This window comes from Anolis sagrei, chromosome 1, assembly GCF_037176765.1.
Source record: "Anolis sagrei isolate rAnoSag1 chromosome 1, rAnoSag1.mat, whole genome shotgun sequence".
Lineage (NCBI taxonomy): Eukaryota > Metazoa > Chordata > Lepidosauria > Squamata > Dactyloidae > Anolis > Anolis sagrei.
Genome location: NC_090021.1, coordinates 211690775 through 211702776, shown reverse-complemented (window position 1 = coordinate 211702776; position 12002 = coordinate 211690775). Strand labels below are relative to the sequence as shown.

General features: G+C 36.1%; 1 protein-coding gene across 6 annotated transcripts in view; it reads right to left on the bottom strand.

The window, feature by feature from the left end:
• Positions 1-11664, bottom strand: part of LOC132766860 (von Willebrand factor D and EGF domain-containing protein-like) — a 324994-nt gene extending 313330 nt beyond the window's left edge. For all 6 annotated transcript variants that reach the window (XM_067472855.1, XM_067472881.1, XM_067472890.1 and 3 more), the window contains exon 1: positions 11375-11664. In XM_067472855.1, the coding sequence (XP_067328956.1) occupies positions 11375-11483 (109 nt within the window). In that variant the 5' untranslated portion in view covers positions 11484-11664. The remainder of the gene's footprint in view (positions 1-11374) is intronic.
• Between the last annotated feature and the right edge of the window lie 338 nt (positions 11665-12002).

The window sequence follows — 12002 nt, the reverse complement described above, 5'->3', positions numbered from 1 at the left end:
GTTGTCCTATTTCCTATCTAGTGGATCCAAAGACTATAAATGCAGATAGGAACTTACAACAGAACCAATAGCTACTAATTAGAATGTAAGTAGTCAAGCATGCACATTAATAACCTTTTCAAAACTATGCCAATTTGGGGATTTTAGTATATCTTTTGTCTGTATGTTGCTTTATTTCTTATTTAGTAACCTCATGGACTAGACCACGCTATGGTTTTACTGTATGTATGGGCAAGTGTGTATGTTTTGCATGTTTTGATATGGTCAGAATTGACTAATCAATAAAGAATTGTTGTTGTTCTTATTTTGTGAATTCAAGCATCATAGATAAGAATAACACCTGAAGAAGATATTACGAAACAAGGGAAACAACCTGGGGGACCTCGTTGTGTTACTGTTCCTGACGTCATATATTGATGAAGAACCTTCTACAACATAGAAATTGCTATTTTGGAAGCTGAAATTTCATTATATCGCATTTAATAATATTTGAGTTACTATTTTTGACATCATGTACTTATGAAGAATATCCTGGTATATAGTAATGGTTATTTTGGAAGCTTAAGTTTCATTGTGTTGACAAAATATTGATAAACAATCTTTCATTTATAAACAGTTACTAATTAATCATGTTAATGTTCCCACGTTACATTTAATGAAGAATTTCCTGTAATATAGAAATTGTGATTTGCAAGCTGCAGTTTTTGTATTTGTTGTTATAGATATCTGTGCATGTTATACTGATTCTCAACACTTCATTTCTTTAGTTCTTTAGTTACATTTCTTTACTTACCTAGTATTGTCTTTATCCTTGGGCTGAAAGACATTTAGAACTATAACAGAGCTTCTCTCTCAGGTCACCTATTGACAGATCTCTGAGAGCAGCTATTAGAAAGTCGGATCTGTGTTTCAATCCAGCCTCATGTGGTTGATGCATGTTTATGTTAGGATTGCACTGCCCATATAACTAGAATAAATGTAGGCACTGAGACTGACAGACCAATCCTCTCCATTTAGCTGATTCATTATTACAGGATCACGTGGTTTCAGAGTGACAGAGAAATGCAATCTTGTAATTTGTCTTAAAAACTATAAATGAAGTAACTAAAGAAATGATCCATGCATACATGCTAATGTAAGCTAACTAACCAAGCTGGAAATGAGGGAAGTCATCAGGAATTAATTACTTTAGGGATTATGCAATACCATTGCAGGGCAGTGGCGCAGAAGAATAATAGCCGGAGAGCTAAATGTTAAAGCTCCCAGCTCCCTAAAACTGTGATGAAAAACGCACCAGTCCTGATTTCAGCCAAGTTATTTCCATTATGTACTGCTGCTGCTACTGTTGCTGCTGGTAGAGCTAACTACTGGCAATAGAAGTTGATGGATCAAATGGAAGGAAGAGGGACATCAGATTCCCCAATGGCTACTCATGACTGTTGGACAAACGTATCTGTCTCCTGACTTACAGTGAAATTGTTTGCGATGGCAGAAAGCAGCTATGCATCTGTACAACATACTTAAGTTATTTCCATCAAATTTGGCTTATGCACCAAAAATCTTTTTTTTCCTGTTGCATTCACAAGGAGTGTGAATATCACCTTTATATCCAATCGTAGTGTGAAAGAAAATATAGCAGATCCTATTAGGCAGCTACAAATGCACAACCACCATAGCCATTGCATGGCTATGTGCTGACTCCCAGTCTAGTTCCCCTCAAGTCCAACTTACTGGGAAACAGCTACTGTGATGCTTCCCAGTAAGGTCCTTTCCAGACAGGCCCTATATCCCAGGATCTGATCCCAGGTTTTCTGTTTTAAAATGAATTATATGAGTCCCCACTGCCAGATAATCTGGGATAAACAGAAAACCTGAGATCAGATCCTGGAATATAGGGCCTGTCTGGAAGGGCCCTAAATTGGGAGGCATCAAAATAGTAATGAAGGCTCAATCTCCTGTCATCTAGAAAGCATCTGGCTGCAATATGTTTGCTGTGCAATCAAAAAGGAAGAAGAGATCCAAAACACTGTGAAATACATAGCTTAACATGTGGTCTAGGTAAATTAGTGAAAAGTAGTATTAAGCATAAAAGTTTCAAAGTTACAGACAAAAATGTCCTGATAGAAAATAATTAACATGGCTCCTGCAAAGCAAAGTCCTTTGTCACTAATGTTTTCTCTGTATTTTAGTTATGAAGTTCAATGATTCTAAACAGGAATGGAATAAATTCATGGACAGGGCAGTGATTACGCATTATGGTTATTTGTTACCTATAACATCAGAGGCAGTAAACTTCTGTGTATAACTGTTGGGATTTTTTTTTCATGTCAGGAGCAATTTGAGAAACTGGGGAAATGCAAGATGGAGAGTTCAAATAACAAGGGGGAAGAATTCACTGTATTTCAAGAAATCAATAGAGTATATTAACATTTACAGTTGGAAAAAATAGAGGGATTTGGTATTTATGCATTATTCCATTTATATTCCACCCACTTTATGTTTCTCAAAGGAATACATGATATTTATGAATGTATAATAAATATATGAAGAACTGCAAGCTTAACAAACTAAAAGAAGGCAAGTCCATTTGGGGAGGAGCTAGAACAGGGATGGGCAAACTTCAGTCCTCTGGGTGTTTTGGACTTCAGCTTGCTGTTGGGAATTGTGAGAGTTGAAGTTTATTATTTATTTATTTACCCTATTTATATCCCACCTTTCTCTACCCTAAGGGGGACTCAAAACAGCTTACATATGGTAATTACTCAATGCCTTAAACACATACAAACTTAAGCTTAAAATCCATTGAATTAAAATTAATACATACTAAAAAAAATTAAATTAAATTAAATATTAAAATCACGCCATCCAAAAATCATAGTCTGAGACCATTTCATAGTCATTGCTCATGCCTGAGCTAGAATCTGATCTCCCCTCCCACCTCCACACACACAGGGCAGTTAGTATGAGCTGCTACTGAAGCAGAGCTGTCTCAGGTCATCTTGCTTTTAATATGCAGTGGCATTGCATCAGATGGTGGACATTCCAAAGAAATACATTGTACACTTTTCTTTTCCAGTAAATGCAATTATAGGAGAGCCGCAAACCTTTCCACTGAGAATGTCATATGCAAATGCACCATTCTAGGGAGGTCTTATTCAGAGTGACTCATTGAAAAGAGGAAATCCATGACAATGACCCATGTCCTGCATTTCAGGAAGTAAGAAACATATTCTGCTCCTAGTTTAACCTAAATGAAACCATAAACAATGGATAATATGGAAAAGTACCTTGACATCTAACTAGTCATAAAGGGCTAATATAGAATTTATAGAGAAATATTAGAGGTAATTTGAGTTTGGGATCTATCTATCTATCTATCAATCTATCTATGGAAAACACACCAGCCAATAATCACCCAATGTTCTAAAACACTATGTAACAAAATTTGAAAAGCTTCTGTTCCTGGTCTGAAAGTGTTATTTCCTGTTTAATTATGCGGTACTTACTTTGAAGGCAGTTCTTATACTTCAGAAACTTTGTTTTTGTGGCTGCCACAAACTATGTAGAAATGGTTGAGACTGTATGACAGTATTTCTCAACCTGAGGGTAGGGGCCTCGGGGAGGTTGCAAGGGGGTTTCAGAGCGGCCGCCAAAGACCATCAGAAAATATATGTATCTGACATGACAAAATCAATCCCCCCCCCCCCCCGACTCCACCAGTATTCAAATTTGGGTGTATCGTGTATTTGTGCCAAATTTGGTCCAGTCAATGAAAATATATCCCACATATTAGATATTTACATTATGATTTATGACAGTAGTGACATTACAGTTATGAAGTAGCAATGAAAATAATTTTATGGTTGGGGGTCACACCATTGGGAAGGTTGAGAACCACTGGTGTATGAGATACTAATTGAAAAACTATAGCAAAGTATGCTGCAGGATGCCCTGCAAAAACAAAGTTTTCACAATTTAATAAACTTTTCCCATGTTTTTTTAATGATATAATCAATAGGAAATGACATTTATAGCCCAGAAGCAGGGTTAATAAGGACATATCAAAGAAGTTTTAAAATTATTCATCTCCCATCAGCTAATATAGTCAAATTTAGAGCTAATCGGAGTCTAATATCATCTGGAAGGCCACAAGGTTCTCAAGCAATCTTCAGATTATATAGTTCATATGAGTGAAGAGAAAGCTTGTTAAGTATCCATCATCTCTACTAGTTGCATAAATCACTAAATTGTCTCTTTTAGGAGAACATATCTTCCCCTTTGAAAGACATGACATCATTTTATTGCTGCCATTTTAGATAGTAAGTCCCGCTTAATGGAGACTATCTCTGAATAAACATCCCTAAATTATGCAGCTCAATGTAACAAATTGTTGGGGCCAGTTTGGCAAGTGAATTCCATAGTAATTGAAATGTTTATAGATGCCTCCAAAACAAATTTTAAAGGCTCCCAGAAAATCAATAATCACATGGCTTTGTGCAATATCATTATCACATATTGGACATTTAAAGTCCCTTTCATTTTGAGAAACTGAAGAAGCTCTTTTCAGCAAAGGAGAGTTTTCAGTAGCAAGATAATTTCTCAAAACAAAAAATATTACCATATGAACTGGTTCTAAATTTGCATTCATCCTTGGAGGCCTGAACAATAGCTGGATGAGTGGGTTTCATACCATTGAGTTATTATCTAGTAATCCAGTAGATTCATTAAATATACAAAGTCTATCTAACTCCATAGAAACCTTGTCTTGCTCCTTGTTAGTTTCATTATTAATAGCGATACAAACATTTTATCTTCATAATTCATATAATGTTTGGATACGTAAGATACAAGAAGTGAATATATATAAATATGAAAAATATTGTTTTAAGAATACTTAGTTTTATATCATGTAGGAAAAGGCTAGGAATGGTATATATATATGACAGTTCAAGAGCATAATCCTCTGCAAACTCACCTTGGAGTAGGGAAGAATATTGAAAATATATAATTTTAAAAATGGTCAAGGAAGAACATGTTTTCAAATGTCAAGCGACCCTGCCAAGGCAAATCTTGGATTGAGGGGAATCACTGCAATTAATGACATAGTCCATGCAAAACTGGTACAAAAAAGTAGCCTTTTTGCACAAGAAACAGTATTTTATGCATGGAAAATAATAGTTTAATGCAAAATCATTAAGTCCTGCATAGAAAAAAAAAACCAATTTCTGTGTGGGAATTAATATTTCTGCATTGAATGTGGTTCTTATGGAAATTAAATATGTGCACATTTCATGCTGAACAAATCCACAAATACAGATGTTTTTGTGTTGTAATTTATTTTTTCCATTGATTTTTTTTAAGGTATAGAACCACCTGCAAGCTTCATGCCATTTTGGAATTATTCCTTGCCTTCAAAAACTACTTGGCTTTTTGAATACCTTCTCACAGCAAGAATACATTTTCTGAAATGTATTATTAATATTATTAACTAGCCGTCTCCTGCCACGCGTTGCTGTGACCCACATGAGGGTTCTGTGTGGGAGGTTTGGCCCAATTCTATCGTTGGTGTGGTTCAGAATGCTCTGTGATTGTAGGTGAACTATAAATCCCAGCAACTACAACTCCCAAATGTCAAGATTCTATTTCTCCCAAACTCCACCAGTGTTCACATCTGGGCATATTGAGTATTCGTGTAGAGTTTGGTCCAGATCCATCATTGTTTGAGTCCACAGTGATCTCTGGATGTAGGTGAACTACAACTCCAACACCAAACCCATCCAGTATTTTCTGTTGGTCATGGGAGAACTGTGTGCCAAGTTTGGTTCAATTCCATCATTGATGGGGTTCAGAATGCTCTTTGATTGTAGGTGAACTATAAATCCCAGCAACTACAACTCCCAAATGACAACACCATTTTTTTGAGTGAAGGACATACATTGGGTTGTTAGGTGTCTTGTGGCCAAATTTGGTGTCAAATCGTCCAGTGGTTTTTGAGTTCTGTTAATCCCACAAACGAACATTACATTTTTATTTATATAGATAATAATAACCTTGAGAAATATCTGCCAAAATTTGAATGTTAAAATTCTATATATGGCCCATTCAATTTCACTTTTAGTAGTAATTACAGTGTTTTAGATATCAAATGACAAACAAGCCCTGTGAACATCAAAGTATGATATAAAAAACTGGGGTATAGCTCATCACTTAAAATGTACATGTTATATTAGGCACAGAAGCAAATAAGCACCTTTGCTATATATTACAGGATATAAATGATGTCCCATACATAACATTGCAGGTGTTATGAGAGTTTGATTTTGAGAGTCAGTGAACTGATGAGGTGTTAACAATACCTGTGGGATCATGCATTGAAATTGCCAACAAACCAAGCCGTCAAGAGGGTATCAAGATATAAATGTATCTGTCAACATGGAAGATGCATAATTTCAAAGAACCCTACAGATAAATTGCTGTCCAATCCACAGACTCTGTTCTCTTTAGGAACCTAGAAAGCTGAATATTCTTAACAGTCAATCAATGAATAAATACCAAATCAGCTCAAGGAAAATCTTTCTACAGTTCTGTTTATTTTATATTAAGCAAACAATTTTGTTCCTACCAGTTTGTGGAGCATGAATAGAGCAATCAAAATAATAGGAATTGGGCTAATCAAGGAAAGTTGTGACAAAAAATAAATGAGAAACTGTGAATGAGAACAGGCCTCCACTAAACAACTCTCATATGAAGGTACAGCAGCATGCAGACCTCTTCAAATCAGCAGTGGATATTTTCAAACACAAACACCCTGCCTTTTGCTTAGAATTATATCAATAAATATTTGATATTACACAATCAACATCACTTAGCAAATGAGATACTACTATAAGCTCACTGACATATCTGCTCCAAAACAATGGCAACAAAACAATGAACTAGATCTGAATGTTAAGGAAATACTGAGTTTGTCTACATCAAGAAGTATAGATGGCCCTTTGTATAAACAGATTCTGAAACCATGGATTTGATACTTCAGAAAAAAATAATAACTTTGTAACTTCTGGAGCTTTATGTAAGCAAAACCACAGTAGTGTCATGGGTTCCATTGGACAATGAGTTCTGTTGTGTAATGGACTTCACTGTGTGATGGATCCTGTTGCCTAATGGAGACCACATTCCATATTGGGTATCTCACATAATGCCCTGTTGCACAGCAAGGTCTTCTGTTATGCAACCAGTATTGCACTGATACACACAGTCACAATTCATGGCAAGTGTTGTATATTATATTATAGATAATCATAACATTACAAATTGTAACATGTGATTCATTTGTGCTTTTGGTACACAACACATTTCTTACTATTGAAGCTCTTTTTATGTTTGAACAACATCCAGATTTTTAAAATAAAAAGTCACAAAGGAATGCACCATAAAGTAAGCTTGCATGTGTGTTTGTATATTTTTGATTTCTTCAAAATGATGTATTTTTTCTTGTGTGACACAGTTTTCCCAGTCAGACTAGCCATAATCTAAGCATTTGGCAATGTTCTGCAGGTTGAATATTCCTTATCTGTGTTCAAGAACCCTGCCAAGGAGTTGTATACAATTCTGTCAAGAAACCTGTTAAATTATCAATATCTGTATGGAATCGGAATCAGCAGGAAAAGCTCCACAAACATAGAAAACACATATTTTAGCTCTTATAGTTAGTTTCTAAAAAGTGACAGAACTTCATCTGAAATAGCCCAAAGGCATAGTTTTCAGATCTCACTGACATTTGTTTTCTTTTATCTTTCTTTCAGTGTTGTGATAGTTTCCAACACTTCGTTTTTTTAAAGTAGCAAAAGAAATCAAAATCTCCATCTATTTTAATTCCCTATTAAATAAGCCAAAAATCAAATTTGAGTTGAAAGAAATAACCAGGAACACTTTGTAGACACAACAATAACTTAAACAAATGAAAAACCCAGAAAAAAGTAATAACATACGGATTTCATTGTGCAAGTGAATTCCTGCACTATGAGGAAAGAAAAGGGTGTGCTTCTGGCATTTCTTGTTTCCAGGCCTTTTATACAAAATGTAACAAGTAAGCTGAGACAAGGAAGATTAATCTGAATAGTAGTGAAGGGAATACAGCTTTCCTGATTTCACCAGGTAGATGAATCAATACAATAGACAAACATACAGAGAGCATGTCTTCACTGGCCAGAAACCCCAAATTGGGCCAGAAGTTATTCTTAGATCTCCACATAGCATCAAGGGACTTCTAGCTCATAACGTGGGGTAAATCTGGTTAACCTGCTTTTATCTCATGTTAACAAAAGTCAAGACATGTTTTAAACTTCAGAGTTCTCAGCAAAGGTGCCCTGCAATGGCCAAGAGCTCTGGCTGGCTGCCACAGTGACAAAAGACAGCAACAGTAAGGATGGCTGTCCAACTCATGGTCATTGTCAAGAATCTTCGCTGTCATCAGTGCAGGCGCTCCTCCTTTCCCCAAACTGCATAGCCACGTTAGCCGGTGTCAACAAAGGCACCCAGCACTAGCCAAGAGTTCCCCAGAGTTTACTAGCCAGCTGCTATGGAGCCAATGGTCAGCAATGGTAAGGTTTGGAGCAGTCTGGAATCCATCTCACTGCCACAGCAGGATGAAAACAGACAATGTAGCTGCTCCTGGGACTAGTCTGGAGTATTGGCATTCCAAACCAGTCTCAGATTTTATGGCTAGGGCCAGAATGCAAGTTCTCTCATCCTGTAAGCATCACACAAACAGTTCCACCACCTATCAGACTGTAACACCAAAACATCATATAAACATCCCTGGCATACTGTCAATCTCCTTATTGTGAAGGAGTTGCCATATGACATCTCGGCTCACCCACATAAATGTCACTAGTTCTGATTTTCTCCACAGGTTTTACCTTGTAATGCACTTCAAACTGCATTTTGAGTTAAACCTGTTGGCATTATCCACTAATGCCACACATAGTGCTTAATCATGCTGTTGACAGAAGGAATACAGAACAGAAGAAAGGAGCAGCTGGATCCACAGTCTCTTTCCAATTGTTTATCCATATCTTAGTAATTGGCAGTGTTTTCTCGTGCATCTGTGCAAAGTTATTTTAGTGTTCATATGTGTAGCACTACTTGATTTACTGTGTGATTGGACTACAGAAACATTTCAATTACCAGTCAGTTTTGTTATTGTATCTATTGTTTAATTCAAGTAATAACGGCAGCAAGCAATTACAAACACTGCTGGTAACACTTTCATGTTTCCTCATTCAGAGTTAACATGAAAATGCAAAAATAATGAACATTCCCTTAATTATCTCTGATATAGCCTTGTAAATATTGCTGAAGAAAATCGCAAAGGGAAAGTTCTTCTATGTTTTAAGACTTTCTCTTCTCCTCAGTGGGGCATCTTCAGACAACTTCTTTGTTGTTCTTGCTGTATCCACTGTGGAATTAGCAGATTTGTTATCTACATAATATAAAAGCAAGCAGCATATGGTTTTGTTAACTTCATCATAATGTCACAGCTCAGTCTGTCACAATATGAACTCCTTCTGAGCTATTTCTTTAACTAGAATATGCAATAAGAAATAAGAGGAAGGAAGACCATCACCTCTCATAATTGTTTCATAACTTTCAGCTGTTCTGCCATTTCTGTAATGCAAAATGTGTTCATTTCTGTTTGGGTGGTTACAAATGTTAATATTACCTTTGGCTATAACTTCTACAATGACAATCTGTTGCCTTCAGAAATTAAAAGGTCACTCAATTTTGATGCAACTTTTTTTGTTATCAGTAACTAGCCACCATGGCATCCTTTACAAGAATTTAGAAATTAGAGAGAGTGCTTGAAGACCAAGGAGGTAAGGTAGGTTGTCTTGTTTTTTATGCCTTTAAACCTTGCTATGTAACTGTTTGATATTCAAATGAGGCATACTTTAAATAACTCTTCCTTTGTAGATAGTTAATGAGAGCTGTTGACAGTGTGCTCATCATCTACTTTATGCACCTTATTTTCAGTAACAGGCAATAAAGGGGTAGTTTGTTAAATTGCAGATGGATGTAGCACTCTATAATAACAATGAGCAGCTGTTTTAGATATCACTGGAGATAAGGTCTCCAGCCTTATCCTCAAATCCTTGATCTTTGCTATGAGCCAATAATGAGCCATTCTATGCATGCACAACATTGGCAACCTAATCATAGTGAAGAATTATGCCAGCAAAAGTCTCATCTAAGTAAGAATGGACACTTTGAAATCTGCTTTGATATCCATGGGGCTTCAACAATGTTCTACTTTGTCATTTCCTACTATGTAGATCTGCTTTTTGTTTATTTGTTTCATGTTTGGCCACTCCTGCAAGAATTGGCTTTTTCAACTGTCAGCAATAGTTTATCTGCTCCAATCTACACAAGTATTTGATTAATGCTCTTCAATAACTGTGACTAGAATTCTCTTGGATTGTTACAAGTATAATAATATACAATAACACTTTCAAAATTGCTACACATTCAAAATCTCTAGTTTTGGAATTATGAAGCAACCATGAAAGTCCTCAGGTGCCCACTTATTGATAAGCAGTTGCTGGGATTGATGAGAGTATGTTCTGTTCATCAAGAAGTGTCTATCTGATGTTTCCACCCACTCCTTTATGCAATCTCCAGCACAAGATTTGTATCAGGGGTCCCTTTTCTGCCTATCTCATCACACACGTTTTCTGTACACGTGTAATCCATATCATATTAATTATTGTGTATGAATACTAGCAACATACATACAAACACAGTCCCAAAAACCTTCACACTATTTATATTACTTATTGTTCCATTAGCACAACTATATTCTTTAATGCATAAATGTGCCCCCACTTCTCTTCCTCCTCCTCCTTTTTTCATCTTTTGGAATATATGCATAGACATCTCTTATTTTGAAAAGAGTTAAACTTGGCATTTTTCTTCTGTTAAGTGTTTCCATATGAACATTTCTGAAAGCTTTGTGTCTACGTCTTTCTATTTAAAAATAAAACAAAACCAATGTACTCTCAAATGACAAGTCCAACAACTTCTGGAAGAAAGTTCCACAGAAACAAATTGGAAGTAGGATCATCATACAAACACATTGATCTGTAAACTCATGACATGCATCTGTTAGAATCTGCAAGCCTACATTTTAGTTACATTTTCCATTGATTTAGAATGACGATTATGGTGTGAGTTCCTCTTCTGCCCAATAATGTCTTGAACTATTCTGTAGAGTTCCAGCTTATAGGAAACCCCACTCTCTTTATTTCTATTGAGGTTTAGCATTAACCCTCCCTCTTTCCAGTAATGACCAAATGTTAAAAAATGATATTCTTACCTACTTCTGTTGCTCCACTGTTGAAATGCACAAGAGAATTCAAAGCCAAGGCAGAAACAAATAAGAAATGTATGTGGAGACATGAGGGCTGCTGCATGTTGTTCCACATTTCTGTTATCCATACATGGGCAATTCACAATGACCATGAGAAAATTTGAGCTTTGCAAGAAAAGACATCAGCTCACTTGAGTACTTTGCTTCATTCTCCTTCAACTCTCTGTCCTACAGGATTGACTGTATTGTTGATTTCAACTTATCTAACAAGAATCTCCCAACCCCATATGCAGTTACAAGCCAACACCCAGATCAGTTAAAAATGTGGTCTACAGTCCAGCTGTTTGCAGACCAGCTGTTCTGACTCACCAGAAACACACAGCAGTTTAGTTCTTCCTATTCTACATGATGTTGACAATCTCCTTGCACTTTTCACAAAAATAGGATCGCTAAGTGAAGTACTTTTAACCGGAGGAAAAAGTTATGTTTATGAAAGATTCAAATTCTAAGATATGTTGTTTACACAGAGCATTAGGAATACATTCATCCATTAGTGTTTCCAATTTATTTCTAATGCAAGTGTCAGTAGTGAAGTAACTGTGTGACTGTTAAATCCAAACAAAAATCATCGCAG